Source organism: Neovison vison, chromosome 7 (genome assembly GCF_020171115.1).
Source record: "Neovison vison isolate M4711 chromosome 7, ASM_NN_V1, whole genome shotgun sequence".
NCBI lineage: Eukaryota > Metazoa > Chordata > Mammalia > Carnivora > Mustelidae > Neogale > Neogale vison.
In genome coordinates this window covers 59539053-59559357 of record NC_058097.1, presented here as the reverse complement: position 1 = coordinate 59559357, position 20305 = coordinate 59539053, and the positions used below count along the sequence as shown (strand labels likewise).

At 43.5% G+C, this 20305-nt stretch overlaps 1 protein-coding gene across 1 annotated transcript in view; it reads left to right on the top strand.

The window, feature by feature from the left end:
• Positions 1–1467: 1467 nt before the first annotated feature.
• The window catches only part of LOC122913405 (NACHT, LRR and PYD domains-containing protein 5-like), a 60647-nt gene continuing 41809 nt past the window's right edge, over positions 1468–20305 (top strand). The window contains exons 1-5 of the mRNA XM_044260149.1: positions 1468–1756; positions 3590–3664; positions 5427–7026; positions 17889–18059; positions 19705–19872. Of these exons, the coding sequence (XP_044116084.1) occupies positions 1468–1756; positions 3590–3664; positions 5427–7026; positions 17889–18059; positions 19705–19872 (2303 nt within the window). The remainder of the gene's footprint in view (positions 1757–3589; positions 3665–5426; positions 7027–17888; positions 18060–19704; positions 19873–20305) is intronic.

Genomic DNA, 20305 nt, shown 5'->3' with positions numbered 1-20305 from the left:
GTCAGATGACCACAAGTCCAATTGGCTGCCTTGCTTTAAAACAAAAGTTTATTCAAGCATATTTAAGAGGAACTCAAGAACCATGTCAGCTTGACCCAGAGTGCTTATGTAAGCCAAACCAAATAGTGAGTGACCTGCAGGGATTGCGAGAGCTAGCCCTTGGTAAAGTTCCTTTGACTGCAAGGACTGTGTCAACTTGCAGTCTGTTCCCCACAGGAAGACAGTGTTGAGTTTCCTCAAAGAATTAAAAATAGAGCTACCCTATGACCCAGCAATTGCACTACTGGGCATTTACCCCAAAGATACAGATAAAGTGAAAAGAAGGGCCATATGCACCCCAGTGTTCATAGCAGCAATGTCCACAATAGCCAAAATGTGGAAAGAGCCAAGATGCCCTTCAACAGATGAATAGATAAAGAAGATGTGGTTCATATATACAAGGGAATATTACTCAGTCATCAGAAAGGACAAATACCCACCATTTGCAATGACATGGACGGGGCTGGAAAAGATTACACTGAGTGAAATAAGTCAAGCAGAGAAAGTCAATTATCATTTGACTTCACTATGTTGTGGAATATAAGGAATAACATGGAGGACATTAGAAGAAAGAAGAGGGAAATGAAGGGGAGGAAATTGGAAGAGAAGACCAACCATGAAAGACTTTGGATTCCAAAAAACAAACAGAGTTTTAGAGAGGCAGTTGGTGAACGATGGGTTGGCCCAGTGGTAGGTATTAGGGAGGATATTAGTTTTGCATGGAGCACTGGGTGTTATACACAAACAATGAATCTTGGAACACTGCATCAAAAATTAATGACGTATTTATGGTGACTAATGTAACATAATAATAAAATAAAGTAACTGTGGCATACATGTAAGTCCCAAATAATTGTTAGCTATTATGTGCCTGGCACAGCTCCAAGTGTACCTATAGATTTGTCTCTTTCAGAATCCTCACACCCCCATCAACAGGTATGTTCTGGTCCAGGATCAAAGATCAAAAAAGAAGCAGAGAGGTGCTGTGATTTGGCCACTTACCTTGCTAATACATGACATCAAGAATAAAAACTACAGAATGGATTTAAGTCCTAACCCTAAGCCTGAATACTGGACAGGTCGTTAGGTTTTTCCACAAGCAAAGAACCTTGAGGGGGGAAGGAGCTAAAGAGAATATCTGGTGCATTGTATACTCTACCAGATATGGATTAGATAAATCTGTCTTCTTGAGTGGGTTTTCATTTATTTATATTTTCATGTCTCCACAGGTCTTGTCTGTTCTCTCTTCCGACTGATTGTCATCATCACTGGCACAAAGGTTCTACGTCTTGAGTGGAGATGAGTGATGTGAATCTGAAGTCTGGCCCTTTTATCTGCTCTTCCTCCAGCTCTTCCTCTCAGTCTTCCCCCTGTTCTTCCTCTTCCTCTTCTAGCACTCCTTCTCCTTGTTATTTAATCTCATCCTTGATGTCCTCTGCCTCCTCCAACTCTCCTTTTGAAAATGGAGTCATGCTGTACATGGCTTATTTAAGCAAGGAGGGGCTGCAAACATTCAAGCAGCTTTTAGTGGATGAGAACCCCAGACCTGGATCAGTCCAGATCACCTGGGACCAGGTGAAGACATCCAGATGGGGAGAGATGGTTCATCTCTTGGTGGAGTTCTTCCCTGGACGACTAGCTTGGGATGTGACTCATGACATATTTGCCAAGATGAACCAGACAGAATTGTGTCTTCGGGTACAGATGGAACTAAATTGTGAGTAGTAATCTGGTATACAAAATGGGGCTGGGGGGATACCTGGGTGGCTCAGTCAGTTAAGCAGATGCCTTCGACTCAGGTCATGATCCCAGGGTCCTGGAATCGAGTCCCACATTAGGCTCCTTGCTCAGCAGGGAGCCTGCTTCTCTTTCTGCCTGCCACTCCCCTTGCTTGTATTCTCTCTCACTCTCTCTCTAGCAAATAAATAAATAAAATCTTTTACAATTTTTTATTATGTTTAGTTAGACACTTTATAGTACATCATTAGTTTTTGATATCGTGTTCAATGATTTATTAGTTACATTTAACACCCAGTGCTCATCACAACACATGCCCTCCTTAATACCCATCACTCTCTTACCCCCTCCCTCCATTCCCCTCCCCTCTGAAACCCTCAGTTTGTTTCCCAGAGTCTCTCACGGTTTGTCTCCCTCTCTGATTTCTTCCCATCCCTTTCCCTCCCTTCCCTATGATCCTCTGCACTATTCTTTATGTTGCACACCTGAGTGAAACCATATGATAATTGTCTTTCTCGGCTTGACTTACTTCACTCAGTGTAATCCCCTCCGGTCCCGTCCATGTTGATGCAAATGATGGGTATTCTTCCTTTCTGGTGGCTGAATAATATTCCATTTTATATATGCACCACATCTTTATCCATTTGTCTGTTGAAGGGCAGCTCTGTTCCTTCCACATTTGGCTATTGTGGCCATGGCTGCCATGGCCACAATAAACAAAATCTTTTTTAAAAATGGGAATGGGTTTGAGTATTAAAGAACTAAATACTTTACTGGGTACCCATACTGGCCGCCTGAAAAAGAAGGCAAATAGTGGAGTATGATGATGACTGACCCCCAAACCCAAAGACCATCACATTAGCATAGTTTTAAAAAACTTAACCAGATACTGCTTATCTAGTATGTGTATATACTCTATCTTCATTATTGATGGATTCCATGTTTTTGAATTTGCCTATTCACTGAAACTTATTTTAACTCCAAGATCAGTCATTGTGGCACTTTTATAGTCATTTATGGACATGTAGGTTGGAGAAAAATTGGACACTGATGGTCCCAGCTGCAGCTGAATAAAGCAGTGCTCTGCCTTCTGACCTGTGCCCTCATCCTGTAAATAAGTGTCCTTTCCACAGTCTATTTGGTGTCACTTATTTATGTTTCTGTGTATTTCATTGGTGTTTAACCTGTCCCCCAAGTGTGGTGGTGAAGGGATATTCATGAATCAATAATACATATTGAATAAGATTTCTTTAAACAAAAACACGCGTAGACCATGGTTATGCATTGAAGAGCCGAAATGTTGTAAGCAGAGGCTACAGGAATCTAACCCTGTATTCATGGGGGTGCACTATTGGTTATTTGAATATTCACAGTAATTTTATAGAACTTAAATAGCCCGAGTAAGAGGAGTTAGTGACTATGTATGTGTGTACACACATGATTATTTTCATATACATCAAAATAGTACATACACAGACACACACACACATATATGAGCACACTCATAGATTTTAAAGTGTGCATGTATCTCATACACACATATGCATGTATGTTTGTGTATATCACTCCCTCTGTGTTTGGATGAGCTATCAGTTTATGTTATTGACTACTTCTTCAGTACATCATAAAACAGCACCATTTTCTTACTTCCTAGCATCATGGTGGAGTCTAGGCCATTTTATTCACCCTGGACTAAGGTGGTGAGAGAATGGGACTCTGGGATCCTAACCTGAAAGGGCCTGTTGCTTCCATGTGGCTTTCCCTGTCTTGTCAGTCATTCCAGTGTGACAGTCTCCTTTCTTGTCTGTTCCAGACATTCTACCCAACCTGGAGCTCGAGGACTTGAACCCAAGAGAAATGCCAGTGAATTTGGAGGAAGGAGAATCTGGTATGTGCTGGCATTTTGACAAAGCCTGGAGGAAAATGGGCTTTGGGTTGGGGTGAGAAGCTCAGTTCCTGGGGAGAAACTGATAGTAAATTAGTATGTTCAATGAATCCGAATTTTAAGAAAAAAAGAGTAGTTACAGACACACCTAACTCAGAAGTCCAGCCACTAGCCCAGTGGGAGGCATCGAGCGATGTCAAGGAGACATCACTTCTGTCTTTCTCCTGGCTCCCTCTTTTCCGTGGGACTCAGCCTTGAGTGATCCCTCCTACTACAGTGGCCATCTTGGCCACCAGCTACCTCACCCGTACATTGTGCCTACTTACCACCATTGGCAGAAAGAGGAATATTTTCTCATTTCTCCAAGCACTCATCCCTGAACTGATTCAGCTGAATGAACTGAGGTCATGAGCTCAACAATGAATGAAATGATGAAGTGCCCCGGTTGGTTAAGACTGGCCCACATACTTCAGAGAGAGCTTGGTGGTAGGGCCACCCACGGCCCAACAGAACAGACCAAGATTGTCAAGGGGTAGTTTTCCAAAGAACCACTGGAGTGCTGTTGCCAGATGGGAACAGTTGGTAGGCAAAAAAAAAAATAAATTAAAAAAATAAATTAAAAAATACAGCAAATACCTTAAACCCTCCTCTTCTCCACTCCACCATCCTGAAGCATCAAAAGTTGGATTCTAGAAAGAATTATGTTCATGTGACTCAAGCTTGCACTTCCCAGTCAGGTTGTATGAAGAGATGAGGTCAAAAGGAGCTGAGGGCCCCAGGGCAACACTCTAATCTGTTAGGAAAGCACATGGAAAGTTGGGTATGGGATCCCCAGTCTAGCCATTCAACAAACACTAGAGGACTGATGGTTCTTACACCACAGTCTGAGCCAGAGTTGTAAAGTCTACTTATTTTGGAGATGGCAGGCTTGAGGCTTAGACCTTCTGTGACTTGCTTACCCTCATAAACCCAATAAGTAAGTAGACCTTGAACTTGCAGTAAGCTTCCTCCTATCTGTCAGCTGGAGGTGGAGGGAAGGAAGTCAGAGTCAGACATCATGTATAATTTGTAAAGTTTCCTGTTGAGAGGAGGGGAGAGAGAATCACACGTTGAGATAAAGGCTGTGACAGATCCTATTAACTCCCTACCCCACATCTCATGTGTTGACAGAATCCAATTTATTTAGGGATAAAATGGACCCATCCCTAAGGGAAATACTTTTTCTCCAGGTTTCCTTAAAGTTGGGGTTATCCATCTGATGGCTCTAGGCCATGCGATACAAGTAGAAGCCTCCTGAGTGTTTCCGTTTGTACCCATGGAAGTATACATGAGCTGAGAACATGTCCCTTCTCCCCACGATTTCTGCTTTGAGTGCAAATATAACTCACGACATAATGATGACGTAATTACAATAGCAATCCCCTCATCATGAGGCCAGAGGTGCAGAGGACGTACTTACAGAAATGTGGTGTTACTTGGCCCTGAAGCTACAGAACCACCCTGCCCATTTCAACAGCTTTACACACAGATCCCCCTATTTCTTAAGGAAAAAGCAGCCCTTCTCCGTTTAAACCACTTCGAGTTGACTTTTCTGATTACTCATGGCTTCTTTATTGGTGCAGGGCTGTCAGGAAAAGAGCATGGTGTGTGCAGGTGTGTTATGGGGCTTGATGTAGATGTCAAGGTTAGCTTTCTTCTCGTTCAATCGGTTCTCGTACACAACTCTGACCCTGTACTCTGTCTCTCTCCCACCCTGCTAATCTAGATAAAATACAGGAGTACAAAGAGCACGTGACGGATGAGTATTCCATGATGCGGACGATGACCCCCTGGTCTGGGAGCCATGCAGACTTCTTCTACCAAGACATAGAGAGACACGAGAGGTTCTTACCATGCCTTTTTCTTCCCAAAAGACCTCAAGCCAGACAGCCCAAGACTGTGGTCCTACAGGGAGTCGCTGGGGTTGGAAAAACAAGTTTGGCCAAAAAGGTGATGCTGGAGTGGGCAGAAAACAAGTTCTACCACCACAAGTTCCGCTGTGCTTTCTACTTCCATTGCCGGGAAATGGCTCAGGTGAATGAGCAGAGCTTCGCAGAGCTGATTGCCCGTAAGTGGCCTGGGTCACAGTCTCTCATGTCCAAGATTATGTCCAAACCAGACCAACTTCTGCTCCTCTTTGATGGCTTTGAGGAAGTGTCACTGACCCTCACGGATAGACCAGCTGACCTGAGTGATGACTGGATCCAGAAATTGCCCGGGCCTGTCCTCCTGGCTAGTCTGCTGAGCAAAAGAATGCTTCCTGAAGCCACCTTACTGATCACCTTCAGGTTCACATCTTGGAGGAAGCTCAAGCCCTTCCTGAAACAACCCTCTTTCATAACACTCACGGGGTTTAGTATGGCAGAGAGAGCCAAGTACTTCAGGACATATTTCGGAAACAAGAGGGATGCTGATGAAGCCTTGAGGTTTGTCACGGGAAACACAGTTCTCTTCTCCATGTGTCAGGTCCCTGCAGTTTGCTGGATGGTGTGTTCCTGTCTGAGACAGCAGATGCAGAGAGGAGCAGACCTTGCACAGGCATATCCAAATGCCACAGCTGTTTTTGTCCAGTATCTGTCTGGCTTCTTTGCCACCAAGCCTGGAAGCCCTCCCAGAAACACTCATCAGACACGACTGGCAGGTCTGTGTTATTTGGCCGCAGAGGGCATGTGGAACATGAGATGGGTGTTTGACACGAAAGACCTCGAGCAGGCCAAGCTGGATGAGACCGCTGTTGCTACTTTTCTCCGTGTGAATATTTTTCAAAAGGTGGCAGGTGATGGAGACCGCTATGCATTTGCCATTCTAAGCTTCCAGGAGTTTTTTGCTGCCTTTTTGTACGTTCTGTGCTTCCCCCAACGACTCAGAAATTTCCGGGTGTTGGACCGTGTTCAGATCATACGCCTGATAGCATATCCCGGAAGAAAGAAAAACTACCTTGCTCAGATGGGGCTCTTCTTATTTGGCCTTTTAAATGAAAAGTGTGCTTCAGCTGCGGAGAAGTCATTTGGATGCAAGCTGTCCCTGGGCAACAAGAAGAAGTTGCTGAAAGTGGCAGCCCTGTTGCATGAATGTGGCCGACCCACACTGCACCACGGTGTCCCGCAGCTGTTCCACTGTCTGCATGAGATCCAGGAGGAGGCATTTGTGCGTCAGACCCTAAGCGATTGTCAGAATGCTGCTTTGATCATCAGCAAGAAGAAAGACATGCAAGTGTCTGCCTTTTGTCTTAAGTACTGTCAACGTCTGCGGGATCTAGAACTGACTATGACCCTGACCATCCCCCACGTGGGCACACTCAGCCTGGATCCCCTACATTCTGCTGAGTGAGTGCTCTCATCTCTCCTTTGGCAACTTGTGTTTCCCAGGGATCTTGCCTACCATTCCCCAGGCATTCAGGGCAACCAGCTGTCCTGAGGTCGTTCCTCACACACGGTGCTGCTAGGATGCAGATTTCCGTGCTAAAACTGGGAGAATCCTGGAAGCAAGATGATTTGTTTACTTCCCTTATCTCTATCCTGCCTGCCCTCCCCTCCCTTATATGTGGGGACCTTGTTACACCTGTCATCCCCACTTCTGCATATCACCACCTTGCCAGTCCCAAGGGAAGTGCTGTCCAATGGGACTTTCTGTCACGGTGGAAATCCACAAGCTATGTGACACCAGAACACTTGGACTACAGCTCTTGGGACTGAGGCAGTGCATTTCAAATCTTATTTAACTTCAATTAATTTAAATTTGAGTAGTCGCATGTAGCTAGTGGCTGCTGTATCGAGCAGTGCAGCTCCAAGGGAGATTTCCTTTCAGTGCAAAAACATCACTTCCATCTTTAGATGGTGAAAAAAGAACTGAAAACCACTTGTCCTCATCAGGGGACTGTCACATCTCCCTTCTTATTTTCCTATCAAACACCTTGAAAACACCATTTCTAGTCACTGTTTCTTCCCTACTCCCTGCTGTGATTTGAAGTGGGTGCCCTGGCTTCCTGGGCAAGAGTTTGAGTTCTCCATTTCCTCCCAGAACCAACTGTGCATCTTTGGACAAGTTCACCTAACTTTCCTGGGTCACTGTTTCTTCATGAGTAAATGATTTTTTTAAAATGGTACAAGATGAAAAAATAATGAATACTGTTTTTCTGAAAATAAATTAATTAATTTTAAAAAAGGTTTAAAAAATGGTACAAGGTTTTTTGAAGGTTAAGTGCATGCATGATATGCATGATACACCAAGCCTGTCCCAGCCTTTAGCGCCTACCAATAAAAACAAGCTACAATTACTAATGTGATTTTTATTCCCACCATTCAACTGAAACTCTCACAGAAGATCTATATTTAAACAAATATAGTGAATTTATTTTTTCTTAAGAAGTGACAGTTTGTACTGACCACTCATTTTTTCATACAGTTCTCATACTGGTTCATATTTTTTTAGCCATTGCTCTATACCAGACACAGTGCCAGGTATTTTTACTTTATGTGAATTATTCCTTTTAACGTTGCCAATGGGCACCATGAAGTAATAGAGGTCAGGTAGATTTGTAACTTGTCCAAGGTCACACAGCCGGTTGAAACTAAGACTTAAACTGAAATTGGACCTCTGATGGCTATGATGAAAAGCCAGAAAACTAGACTTGGGCTGGGGATTGGAGTCACAGGAGGGAGCACAATCCTTTTTGCTGCAAAATTAGAGTGCTTCTCTCATTCCCTAGTTGCTCTATGTAAAGAAGCCATAGTCTCTTCCAGACACGTGGTTTTTTCCATGAAAGCCAGCGTGATTCTTAAGTGTGTTGATGGGTTGTTGTCAGATTATTTTTAAATCTCTTCTAATAGTCTGATACATGGCTAGATAAATCAAATGGACCTCTTCTGAAGTTAGGAGACATCTAGGTTCTGCTCTCTTCGTTGTCACGTCAAACGGTGCCCCATCTTCATCAGGCACATGTGAGTGCCCGGTAAGCAGAGGTAAGCAAATTAAGCCTGGTCGTTTTTATAAATAAATCTTAATTGGATGTCAGCCATGCTTGCCTATGACATCTGTTCCAACTGCCACCACATGGCAATGCCAGAGTTGGGAGGCTTCCACAAATCGCTTGGGCTATGAAAGCCTAATATATTTGCTGGTTGACCACTTACAGAAGAAGTTTTCCGACCCCTGTGCTAGGGTATATATATATATTTTTTCAATTTATTTATTTTCAGAAAAACATTATTCATTATTTTTTAACCACACCCAGTGCTCTATGCAAGTCATGCCCTCTATAATACCCACCACCTGGTACCCCAACCTCCCACCCCCCCCGCCACTTCAAACCCCTCAGATTGTTTTACAGAGTCCATAGTCTCTCATGGTTCACCTCCCCTTCCAATTTACCCAAATTCCCTACTCCTCTCTAACGCCCCTTGTCCTCCATGCTATTTGTTATGCTCCACAAATAAGTGAAACCATATGATAATTGACTCTCTCTGCTTGACTTATTTCACTCAGCATAATCTCTTCCAGTCCCGTCCATGTTGCTACAAAAGTTGGGTATTCATCCTTTCTGATGGAGGCATCATACTCCATAGTGTATATGGACCACATCTTCCTTATCCATTCATCCGTTGAAGGGCATCTTGGTTCTTTCCATAGTTTGGCGACTGTGACCATTGCTGCTATAAACATTGGGGTACAGATGGCCCTTCTTTTCACGACATCTGTGTCTTTGGGGTAAATACCCAGGAGTGCAATTGCAGGGTCGTAGGGAAGCTCTATTTTTAATTTCTTGAGGAATCTCCACACTGTTCTCCAAAGAGGCTGCACCAACTTGCATTCCCACCAACAGTGTAAGAGGGTTCCCCTTTCTCCACATCCTCTCCAACACATGTTGTTTCCTGTTTTGTTAATTTTGGCCATTCTAACCGGTGTAAGGTGATATCTCAATGTGGTTTTAATTTGAATCTCCCTGAGGGCTAATGATGATGAGCATTTTTTCATGTGCCTGATAGCCATTTGTATGTCTTGATTGGAGAAGTGTCTGTTCATATCTTCTGCCCATTTTTTTTAAGATTTTATTTATTTATTTGACAGACAGAGATCACAAGTAGGCAAAGAGGCAGGCAGAGAGAGAGAAAGGGAAGCAGGCTCCCCACCAAGCAGAGAGCCCAATATGGGGCTCAATCCCAGGACCCTGGGATCAAGACCTGAGTCGAAGGCAGAGGCTTTAACCCACTGAGCCACTCAGGCGCCCCATAGGGTATATTTTTAGAAAAGGAATTGCCCAATCACAGAGTGCACACATCACATCACATTAACTTTCTATCACAGATAGCCCCCAGTGGCTCTCCAGGGAGCCTTGAGATAAGTCTGAATAATTTTAAAACCTAACATTGGCAGAACTCTTAAAAGGTGAGAAATTGGGACACCTGGGTGGCTCAGTGGGTTAAGCCTCTGCTTTCCACTCAGGTCATGATCCCAGGGTCCTGGGATTGAGCCCCACATTGGGCTCTCTGCTCGGTGGGGAGCCTGCTTCCTCCTCTCTCTCTGCCTGCTTCTCTGCCTACTTGGGATCTCTCTGTCAAATAAATAAAATCTTTTTTTAAAAAAGGTGAGAAATTTCCTTCATGTTGGTCAGTCTGTTGACAACTTTTGGGACAGTTCTTGAAGAGGATTTGTATACTTACCCCAGCTTTTTGGAGCTGTGATTGACATATAGCCTTGTGTATGTTTAGGCATACAACATAGTGATTTTCTATATGTACACATCACAAAAGGATTACCACAATAAGGTTACTTAATATATCCATCTCCTCACCTAGTTACAATGTGTGTGTGTGTCTGATGAGAACTTTTATTCTCAAATGACTTTCAAATACACAATATGGTATCGTCCCTGATAGTCCCAGCTGATAGTCACCCCCTAGAATCTATTCATCTTATAACCTATCTTATAACTGATATACCTTTGACCACTTGTATCCACTTCCCCACCCCCATACATGGAGTTTGTATTTTTTAATATCAATTTTATTGATTTTACTTAAAAATTATCTTTCTATAATTATAAAAATTGTTAAAGTATGTGCAAAATACTTTGTATTGCTTTTTTTTTTTTTTTGCTTTTTTTGTTTTTATTCCATTTGCTAGAGAATTGAACATACTATGCATATTGATTTTTACTCAAGAAATGAGCCCAGTTGGTTCTGTTAATGTGCTCAGTGGATTTCTTTTTTTTTTTTTTCCCAATTTATTTATTTTCAGAAAAACAGTATTCATTATTTTTTCACCACACCCAGTGCTCCATGCAAGCTGTGCCCTCTATAATACCCACCACCTGGTACCCCAACCTCCCACCCCCCCGCCACTTCAAACCCCTCAGACTGTTTTTCAGAGTCCATAGTCTCTCATGGTTCACCTCCCCTTCCAATTTACCCAAATTCCCTACTACTCTCTAACGCCCCTTGTCCTCCATGCTATTGGTTATGCTCCACAAATGAGTGAAACCATATGATAATTGACTCTCTCTGCTTGACTGATTTCACTCAGCATAATCTCTTCCAGTCCCGTCCATGTTGCTACAAAAGTTGGATATTTGTCCTTTCTGATGGAGGCATAATACTCCATAGTGTATATGGACCACATCTTCCTTATCCATTCATCCGTTGAAGGGCATCTTGGTTCTTTCCATAGTTTGGCGACTGTGGCCATTGCTGCTATAAACATTGGGGTACAGATGGCCCTTCTTTTCACGACATCTGTGTCTTTGGGGTAAATACCCAGGAGTGCAATTGCAGGGTCGTAGGGAAGCTCTATTTTTAATTTCTTGAGGAATCTCCACACTGTTCTCCAAAGAGGCTGCACCAACTTGCATTCCCACCAACAGTGTAAGAGGGTTCCCCTTTCTCCACATCCTCTCCAACACATGTTGTTTCCTGTTTTGTTAATTTTGGCCATTCTAACTGGTGTAAGGTGATATCTCAATGTGGTTTTAATTTGAATCTCCCTGAGGGCTAATGATGATGAGCATTTTTTCATGTGTCTGATAGCCATTTGTATTTCTTGATTGGAGAAGTGTCTGTTCATATCTTCTGCCCATTTTTTGATGTGTTTGTCTGTTTCGTGTGGGTTGAGTTTGAGGAGTTCATTATAGATCCTGGATATCAACCTTTTGTCTGTACTGTCATTTGCAAATATCTTCTCCCATTCCGTGGGTTGCCTCTTTGTTTTTTTGACTGTTTCCTTTGCTGTGCAGAAGCTTTTGATTTTGATGAAATCCCAGAAGTCTATTTTCGCTTTTGTTTCCTTTGCCTTTGGAGACGTATCTTGAAAGAAGTTGCTGTGGCTGATATCGAAGAGATTACTGCCTATGTTCTCCTCTAAGATTCTGATAGATTCCTGTCTCACGTTTAGGTCTTTTATCCATTTTGAGTTGATCTTTGTGTACGGTGTAAGAGAATGGTCGAGTTTCATTCTTCTACATATAGCTGTCCAGTTTTCCCAGCACCATTTATTGAAGAGACTGTCTTTTTTCCACTGTATATTTTTTCCTGTTTTGTCGAAGATTAATTGACCATAGAGTTGAGGGTCCATATCAGGGCTCTCTACTCTGTTCCACTGGTCTATGTGTCTGTTTTTATGCCAGTACCATGCTGTCTTGGTGATCACAGCTTTGTAATAAAGCTTGAAATCAGGTAAGGTGATGCCGCCAGCTTTATTTTTGTTTTTCAACGTTTCCTTAGCGATTCGGGGTCTCTTCTGATTCCATACAAATTTTTGGATTATTTGCTCCAGCTCTTTGAAGAATGCCGGTGGAATTTTGATCGGAATGGCATTAAAAGTATAGATTGCTCTAGGCAGTATAGATATTTTAACGATGTTTATTCTTCCGATCCAAGAGCATGGAATGGTCTTCCATCTTTTTGTGTCTTCTTCAATTTCTTTCATGAGTGTTCTATAGTTCCTCAAGTATAGATCCTTTACCTCTTTAGTTAGGTTTATTCCCAGGTATCTTATGGTTCTTGGTGCTATAGTAAATGGAATCGATTCTCTAATTTCCCTTTCTGTATTTTCCTTGTTAGTGTATAAGAAAGCCACTGATTTCTGCACATTGACTTTGTATCCTGCCACGCTGCTGAATTGCTGTATGAGTTCTAGTAGTTTGGGGGTGGAGTCTTTTGGGTTTTCCATATAAAGAATCATGTCATCTGCCAAGAGAGAGAGTTTGACTTCTTCATTACCAATTTGGATACCTTTTATTTCTCTCTGTTGTCTGATTGCTGTTGCTAGGACTTCTAATACTATGTTGAACAAGAGTGGTGAAAGTGGGCATCCTTGTCTTGTTCCTGATCTCAACGGGAAGGCTGCAAGCTTTTTCCCATTGAGGATGATATTTGCTGTGGGTCTTTCATAGATAGATTTGATGAGGTTCAGGAATGTTCCCTCTATCCCTATACTTTGAAGCGTTTTAATCAGGAACGGATGTTGGATTTTGTCAAATGCTTTTTCTGCATCAATTGAGAGGACCATGTGGTTCTTCTCTCTTCTCCTATTAATTTGTTGTATCACATTGATTGATTTACGAATGTTGAACCATCCTTGTAGCCCAGGGATGAATCCCACCTGATCATGGTGGATAATCTTTTTAATGTGTTGTTGGATCCTGTTGGCTAGGATCTTGTTGAGAATCTTAGCATCCATATTCATCAGTGATATTGGTCTGAAATTCTCCTTTTTGGTAGGGTCCTTGCCTGGTTTGGGGATCAGGGTAATGCTGGCTTCATAGAAAGAGTCTGGAAGTTTTCCTTCTGCTTCAATTTTTTGAAACAGCTTCAGGAGAATAGGTGTTATTTCTTCTTGGAAGGTTTGGTAGAATTCCCCAGGGAATCCGTCAGGTCCTGGGCTCTTGTTTTTTGGGAGATTTTTGATCACTGCTTCAATCTCGTTATTAGATATCGGTCTATTCAGGTTGTCGATTTCTTCCTGGTTCAATTTTGGTAGTTTATATTTTTCCAGGAATGCATCCATTTCATCAAGGTTGCTAAGCTTATTGGCATATAACTGTTCGTAGTAACTTCTGATGATTGTTTCTACTTCCTTGGTGTTAGTTGTGATCTCTCCCCTTTCATTCATAATTTTATGAATTTGGGATTTCTCTCTTTTCTTTTGGATTAGTGTAGCCAGTGGCTTATCGATCTTATTGATTCTTTCAAAAAACCAGCTTCTAGTTTCATTGATACGTTCTACTGTATCTCTGGTTTCTCCCTCATTGATCTCAGCTCTAATCTTGATGATTTCCCTTCTTATGTGTGGAGTTGGTTTGATTTGTTGTTGATCCTCCAGTTCTTTAAGGTGTAGAGACAGCTGGTGTGTTCTGGATTTTTCAATTTTTTTGAGCAAGGCTTGGATGGCTATATATTTTCCCCTTAGGACCGCCTTTGCTGTATCCCATAGGTTTTGGACCGAAGTGTCTTCATTCTCATTGGTTTCCATGAATTGTTTCAGTTCTTCTTTGATCTCCTGGTTGATCCAAGCATTCTTAAGCAAGGTGGTCTTTAGCTTCCAGGTGTTTGAGTTCCTTCGGAACTTTTCCTTGTGATTGAGCTCCAGTTTCAAAGCATTGTGATCTGAGAATATGCAGGGAATAATCTCAGTCTTTTGGTATCGGCTGAGTCCTGATTTGTGACCCAGTATGTGGTCTATTCTGGAGAAGGTTCCGTGTGCACTTGAGAAGAATGAGTATTCTGCTGTTTTAGGGTGGAATGTTCTGTATATATCTATGAGGTCCATCTGGTCCAATGTGTCGTTCAATGCTCTTGTTTCTTTATTGATTTTCTGCTTCGATGATCTGTCTAATTCTGAAAGAGGCGTGTTAAGATCACCTACGATTAGTGTATTCATATCAATATGACTCTTTATCTTGATTAACAGTTTTCTTAAGTAATTGGCTGCTCCCATATTGGGAGCATAGATATTTACAATTGTTAGATCATCTTGGTGGATAGTCCCTTTAAGGATTATGTAGTGTCCTTCTGTATCTCTGACTACAGTCTTTAGTTTGAAGTCTAATTTATCTGATATGAGAATCGCTACCCCAGCCTTCTTTTGAGTCCCATTGGCATGAAAGATGCTTCTCCACCCCTTCACTTTCAGTCTGCGTGTATCTTTAGGTTCAAAATGGGTCTCTTGTAGACAGCATATGGATGGGTCCTGTCGTTTTATCCAATCTGCAACCCTGTGCCGTTTTATGGGTGCATTGAGGCCATTCACATTGAGAGTGATTATTGATAGATACGTTTTTATTGACATCGAGTTACCTTTGAAGTCTTTCTTTCTGTAGACTGTCTCTATATTTCTGTTCAATGCTATTCTTGGGATTTTTCCTCTTTTATAGAACCCCCCTTAATATTTCCTGCAGTATCGGCTTGGTGGTTGCATAGTCTTTTAAGTCTTGCCGGTCTTGGAAACTCTTTATCTCTCCATCCATTTTGAATGTCAGTCTTGCTGGATAAAGTATTCTTGGCTGCATGTTCTTCTCATTTAGTGCCCTGAATATATCTTGCCAGCCTCTTCTGGCTTGCCAGGTCTCTGTGGACAGGTCTGACGTTATTCTGATGGGCTTCCCTCTGTAAGTAAGGAGCCTCTTTGCCCTGGCAGCTTTCAAGAGATTATACCTACAATTATAATTTCTCAATTTGACTATCAGGTGTCGTGATGTTTTTTTGGAGTGTATAATCTTGGGTGGAGACCGTTCAGCCTCTAGTACATGAACGCTGGTTTCATTCGCGAGATTCGGAAAGTTTTCATGAAGGACTTGTTCCACGACATCTTCTAGACTTCTTTCTTTCTCCTCCCCTTCAGGAATTCCAATAATTCTGACGTTGGAACGCTTCATGGCATCACTTATTTCCCTAATTCTGCTTTCGTGGGATCTAAGCTGTTTGTTCCAGGCTTCCTCCTGATCCTTTCTCTCTATCTGTTTGTCTTCCAGATCACTAATTCTATCTTCTGTCTCAGTTACCCTAGCTTTGAGAGAGTTTAGATTGGATTGGAACTCATTGAGAGCATTGTGGACCTCCTCCCTGGTAGCTTTAAGCTCCGTCCTAACATTGTGAACATCCTGTCTGGTCGCTTTCAGTTCGGCTCTAATCAATTCTGTTTGGTCATCCATGGCTTTCTCCAACCTAGCTATTGCCTGGATAATTGTTAGCCTGAATTCTCTTTCCGACATATTGTCTATGTTGATAGCCGTTAGCTCTGTTGCGGAAGGTCCATCCTCTGTATTTTTCTTCTGTTGGGCATTCCTCCTCCTAGTCATTTTGGTGGGAGAAGACTGAACAGATGTAGCTGGATGTATCAACTCTGGTGCAGTCAAGGTGCACCCTGGAACACTTCCTGATCTCCGTCTCAGAAGCCTCAGTCTGGGTGCAGAAGCTGAATAAATTCCCCCTTGGATGCTGGCAGTGCAGGTTCCAAGTTGCAGACCCTGGGGGCGCAGGATCTTTTGCTCGTCCCCAAAGCCAAGGCAGTGGCGGCTGTCTGGGAGCTCCTGACCGCCAGAGAGGTTCCAAGCAGCGATCGCACACTGAGATTTTGCCGCTGGCCGGGGCTGGGAGTGCCCGGCTTGCGCGCACCTCTTTTCAGAGGCGGCTGTGGGTCGGGCGCGCGTCTGGGGCACTGAGAACGGGGCGCTGGTCCGTAAGCCGCAGGCTGGGCTTTTGCGCGCCTCTGTCCGGGGAAGAGTTTCGCGGGCGCGAGGCTTAGACTTTGAAACAATGGCCCGGGTCAAGAAGCGCCCCAGGGCCTTAGAAACCCAGGAGAGCTGGAGCGACGTGCACGCGCATCTCAAGCTCTGTGGTAGGGCTAGAACGCGTTCTGCAGACCGGCTCCCATCCCCTCACAGGAGCCGGAACCCCGCGCTCTGGGGCACGCTGGCGGCTTAGGGACCAGGAGCCGGTTTCCCCGCCGCACTCTCTCTGCCTCCGCGCCGGGGAGGCCGTCTGGGACCGGGGACTCAAGCCCCTGTCCCTAGCCGCCCCGATTCCCACAATTTCCCCCCGCGATCCTTTGCTCTTTTGGAGTGCTTTCAACCAGTCTCCAAGTTAATGCTGGTCCCCAGACGCAGGGCACTCTCGCTCGTATCGGGGTATTACTTTTGCACCGGTCGCCTCTGGTGGCTCCCTCCCCCTTTTGTTTATCTTCCGATATCAGTACGCTGTTCCCATTCCGCTTTACCTGCTCACTGGCGTCTTCTGCCCCTGTAGAGATCCAGACGTGTATAATTCTGATCTCAGGCTGATTTCATGGGTGATCAGAGTTCTTTGGTAGGTAATCAGCTCACTTTGGGGTACCAGCTGAAAAGACGCCTCTTCCTAGTACCCCGCCATCTTGTCCCCCCCATAATTCCCTTTGTATTGCTTTTATGTGTTTGCATTTTAAATGGGTGGGAAAGGCACGTGATTTTATTTTATGGGATTTCATTCTGAACGAAGATGACATGCTAGTGTAAGAAGTTTTCTGAAATTTTCTTTTTTCATCTAATACATCTTAGAACTATTTTAATGTGTGTGTGTGTACCTTCTTCAGTGAGGTGTCCTACAGTCTTCTGGGTGCACTGGAGATTATTAAAGCAGTTCCCCCCTCATTTGCAACTATCTAATACAAACAGTGTGAAAGAAAAATCCTCACAGAGTCTCTTGGCCAGTCTCTCTGAAAAGACTGCACAGGGGAAAATGAAGGGGAAAATGAGCAGGTCCTTCCAGAGTCCAGCTACATCTCATATTGGTCTAGCCATGGATTTTCCTTTCCTGTACTCACCATGCCAAAAGAAATTAATTTTTCCCTTATTCTATTCCTACATAGACTTTTTTCTTTTTTAATAATTTTATAAGCAAAGAGTAAGAATATAAGATAAAGCTATAATTCAATCTCTGCCCCCATAGAAATCCCAAGTGATTAAAACAACAACTCTCTTTCTTCCTAAGTCATGGGGAAATCTAGATATCCTTATTTAAGACCACAAGTCTTCCTGGAATAAAATGAGAACTCTTTCAGTGGTATTCCTGGGCATTTTTTTTAATGAGAAAGACTTACTGGAATTGGAAAGACTCTGTGATCACAACCAGGGCTGGGAACATCAGCCCTGGGTTTGCAAGTAGATTTTCTCAAGTTTCACCTCTCACAATAATTTGTGTTCTCTTTCCTCCCTTGCACATAGACCAGAAAGCAGTGACCAGTGTTTTCTCTGGTGGCAAGAATTCTGCTCCGTGTTTAGGACACATGAGAATTTGGAAGTCCTGACTTTGACCAACACTTCTTTGGAGGCTGAGTCAGTGAAGGTTCTTTCTGCGGCTCTGAGACATCCTGGATGTAAACTGCAAAAACTCATGTGCGTACAAACAGACCTTGGCTGGAAGGAATTCCACCGAAAGAGTCTGTTCCCCATCTGGTTTTTCTACCCCCTCTCTGCTCACCTAGACTTGCAGAAAGCATCCATGTGTACTATTTTCCCCTTCCAGTCTTACAGAGGCAGAACAGATGCACAGCATTGAGTAAGTGTTCAGCTGTGCAACATAATGTCTTGACGTGCATGTACAGCAAATTGATCACCTTCGTAAGTTAATATTCATCACCTCCTAGAGCGGCCAAAGATCCTTTTGGTGAGAAGGATCTTCTCTCTTGGCAACTCTCAAATACACCGCCCAGCCATGCTGACGGCAGTCCTCAGGCCGTACAGCACATTCCCAGTGTTTTTGCATCTGGTACCTACGAGCTTGTATCCTTTGACTGCCCTCACCCAATTCCTCAACCTCCTGCCTCTGACACCACCACCACCAACAAAAAAACCTGATCTCTTTTTCTGAGTTTTGGTTTTGTTTGCTTTTTGAGGTTCCACCCATTAATGAGATCATTTTTCCAAAAAGGACATACAAATGGAGTCGTTAACCCCATTTCACAGATGAGCAAACTGGGGCACAAGGTGATACTGTTGATACATACTTAAAATACGGATTTTAAATTTTTTAAATTTAAATTCAATTAACCAACATAAACTACATCACTAATTTCTGATGTAACATTCAATGATTTGTTATTTGCATATAATGCCCAGTGCTCATCACATCACATGCCCTCCTTCATGCCCATCACCCAATTACCCCAGCCCCGACCCACCTCCCCCCAGCAACCCAGTGTGTTTCCTGGAGTCAAGAATCTCATGCACATCTTGGCTTGAGTCCATTCTCCTAGCCACTACACCATGCTCTCTCTTGCTCTCTGCTTTTTAAGATCCAGAAACCCAATAACTCATCAGAATTCCTTGAAATAGCCCACCAGACATCACGTGGTCCCTAGTCAGTATCTGACCAATTTTGTCTCCTGTTATTATGATGGCTATTAATAGCACCCACATACTGAGTGGGCACTGTACACCAACCCCCGTGCAAAGCCAATTACAGGTATCGTGTACATTAGCTCCCACCTGCATCTTAGTATATGTGCTGCCGAATCGGGCACTCCCACCCGCATCTTAAGGAGAAGGCATCAAGCACTCTCTTATGGCCCCGATGCTGAAGCCTGGAAGGTACGTGACCCACATAAGGATCACCCAACCAGGGAGGCCCCACTAAGCTGAGGACCCAGTGCAGACCTCACAGGAAAGCCCTCATGTACTCCTAGATGAATTGAATCTAAAACTGATGAGCAAATGGGCAGGTGTTGGTCAAAAGGTACAGAGCTCCAGGTAGAAGTCAAATGAATTCTAGGAATCTGATTGTCAGCATTGTGGCAGCAGTCAGCAATATTGTATGGTATCCTGCAAAGGATTCTCATCACAAAAAAAAAGAAAAGAAGAAATGATAATTTTGTGACAGGATGACGGTGTTACCCAATGCCAAGGCAGTCACCATTTTGCAGTATATTAATGGATCCAATCGACACGTCCTGCAACTTAAGCTTACACATTGTTATGTGTCAATCACACCTCAGTAAGGAGATGAGATCTGATTGTAACTAGAAACTGCTTCCCTCTCCAGCTTCAGACGTGTGCATCCCTCCATGCTGAACGAGGACCTAATCCAAGTTTTGACTGAAAACCAGTATCTGAGCTACTTGGAAATACAAGGCACGGAAGTGAGACATGAGGCCATGGAGTTTCTGTGCACAGCCTTGAAATGTCCGCAGTGCTATCTGCAGTGTCTGAGGTAAGACGAGCCTGGGGTCTGGCAAGACCCTGGTGCCCAGACTGTTCTTTCCGAGGTGAGGTTACATGCGCAGTCTTCCTATCATCCTTCTTTTGATCTCGTTGTTCGTTTTATTTGGCTTTTTTTTTTGAGGTGTACAATGTGATGACTTGATATACACATACATTGTTCTTAGCTCACAGGCTGTACAAAACCAGGTGGCCAGGAGACCTGGCCAACAGCCAAAGTCAGCCAACTCCCAGCGCATGTTCCTGAGGTTGTTGCGTTTGTGCAGTGGGGTGCTCCCACTGTGCGTTCAACAACTCCATGTCGGTGAATCAGCCACTGTGGGAGCATCACACTAGACATCAGCAAACCCTGCACATCAGGGCTTTTTTTTCTCCAGAGTCAGTAAATACTTACCAGCATCCTAACCAGACTTTCTCTGTGTTCC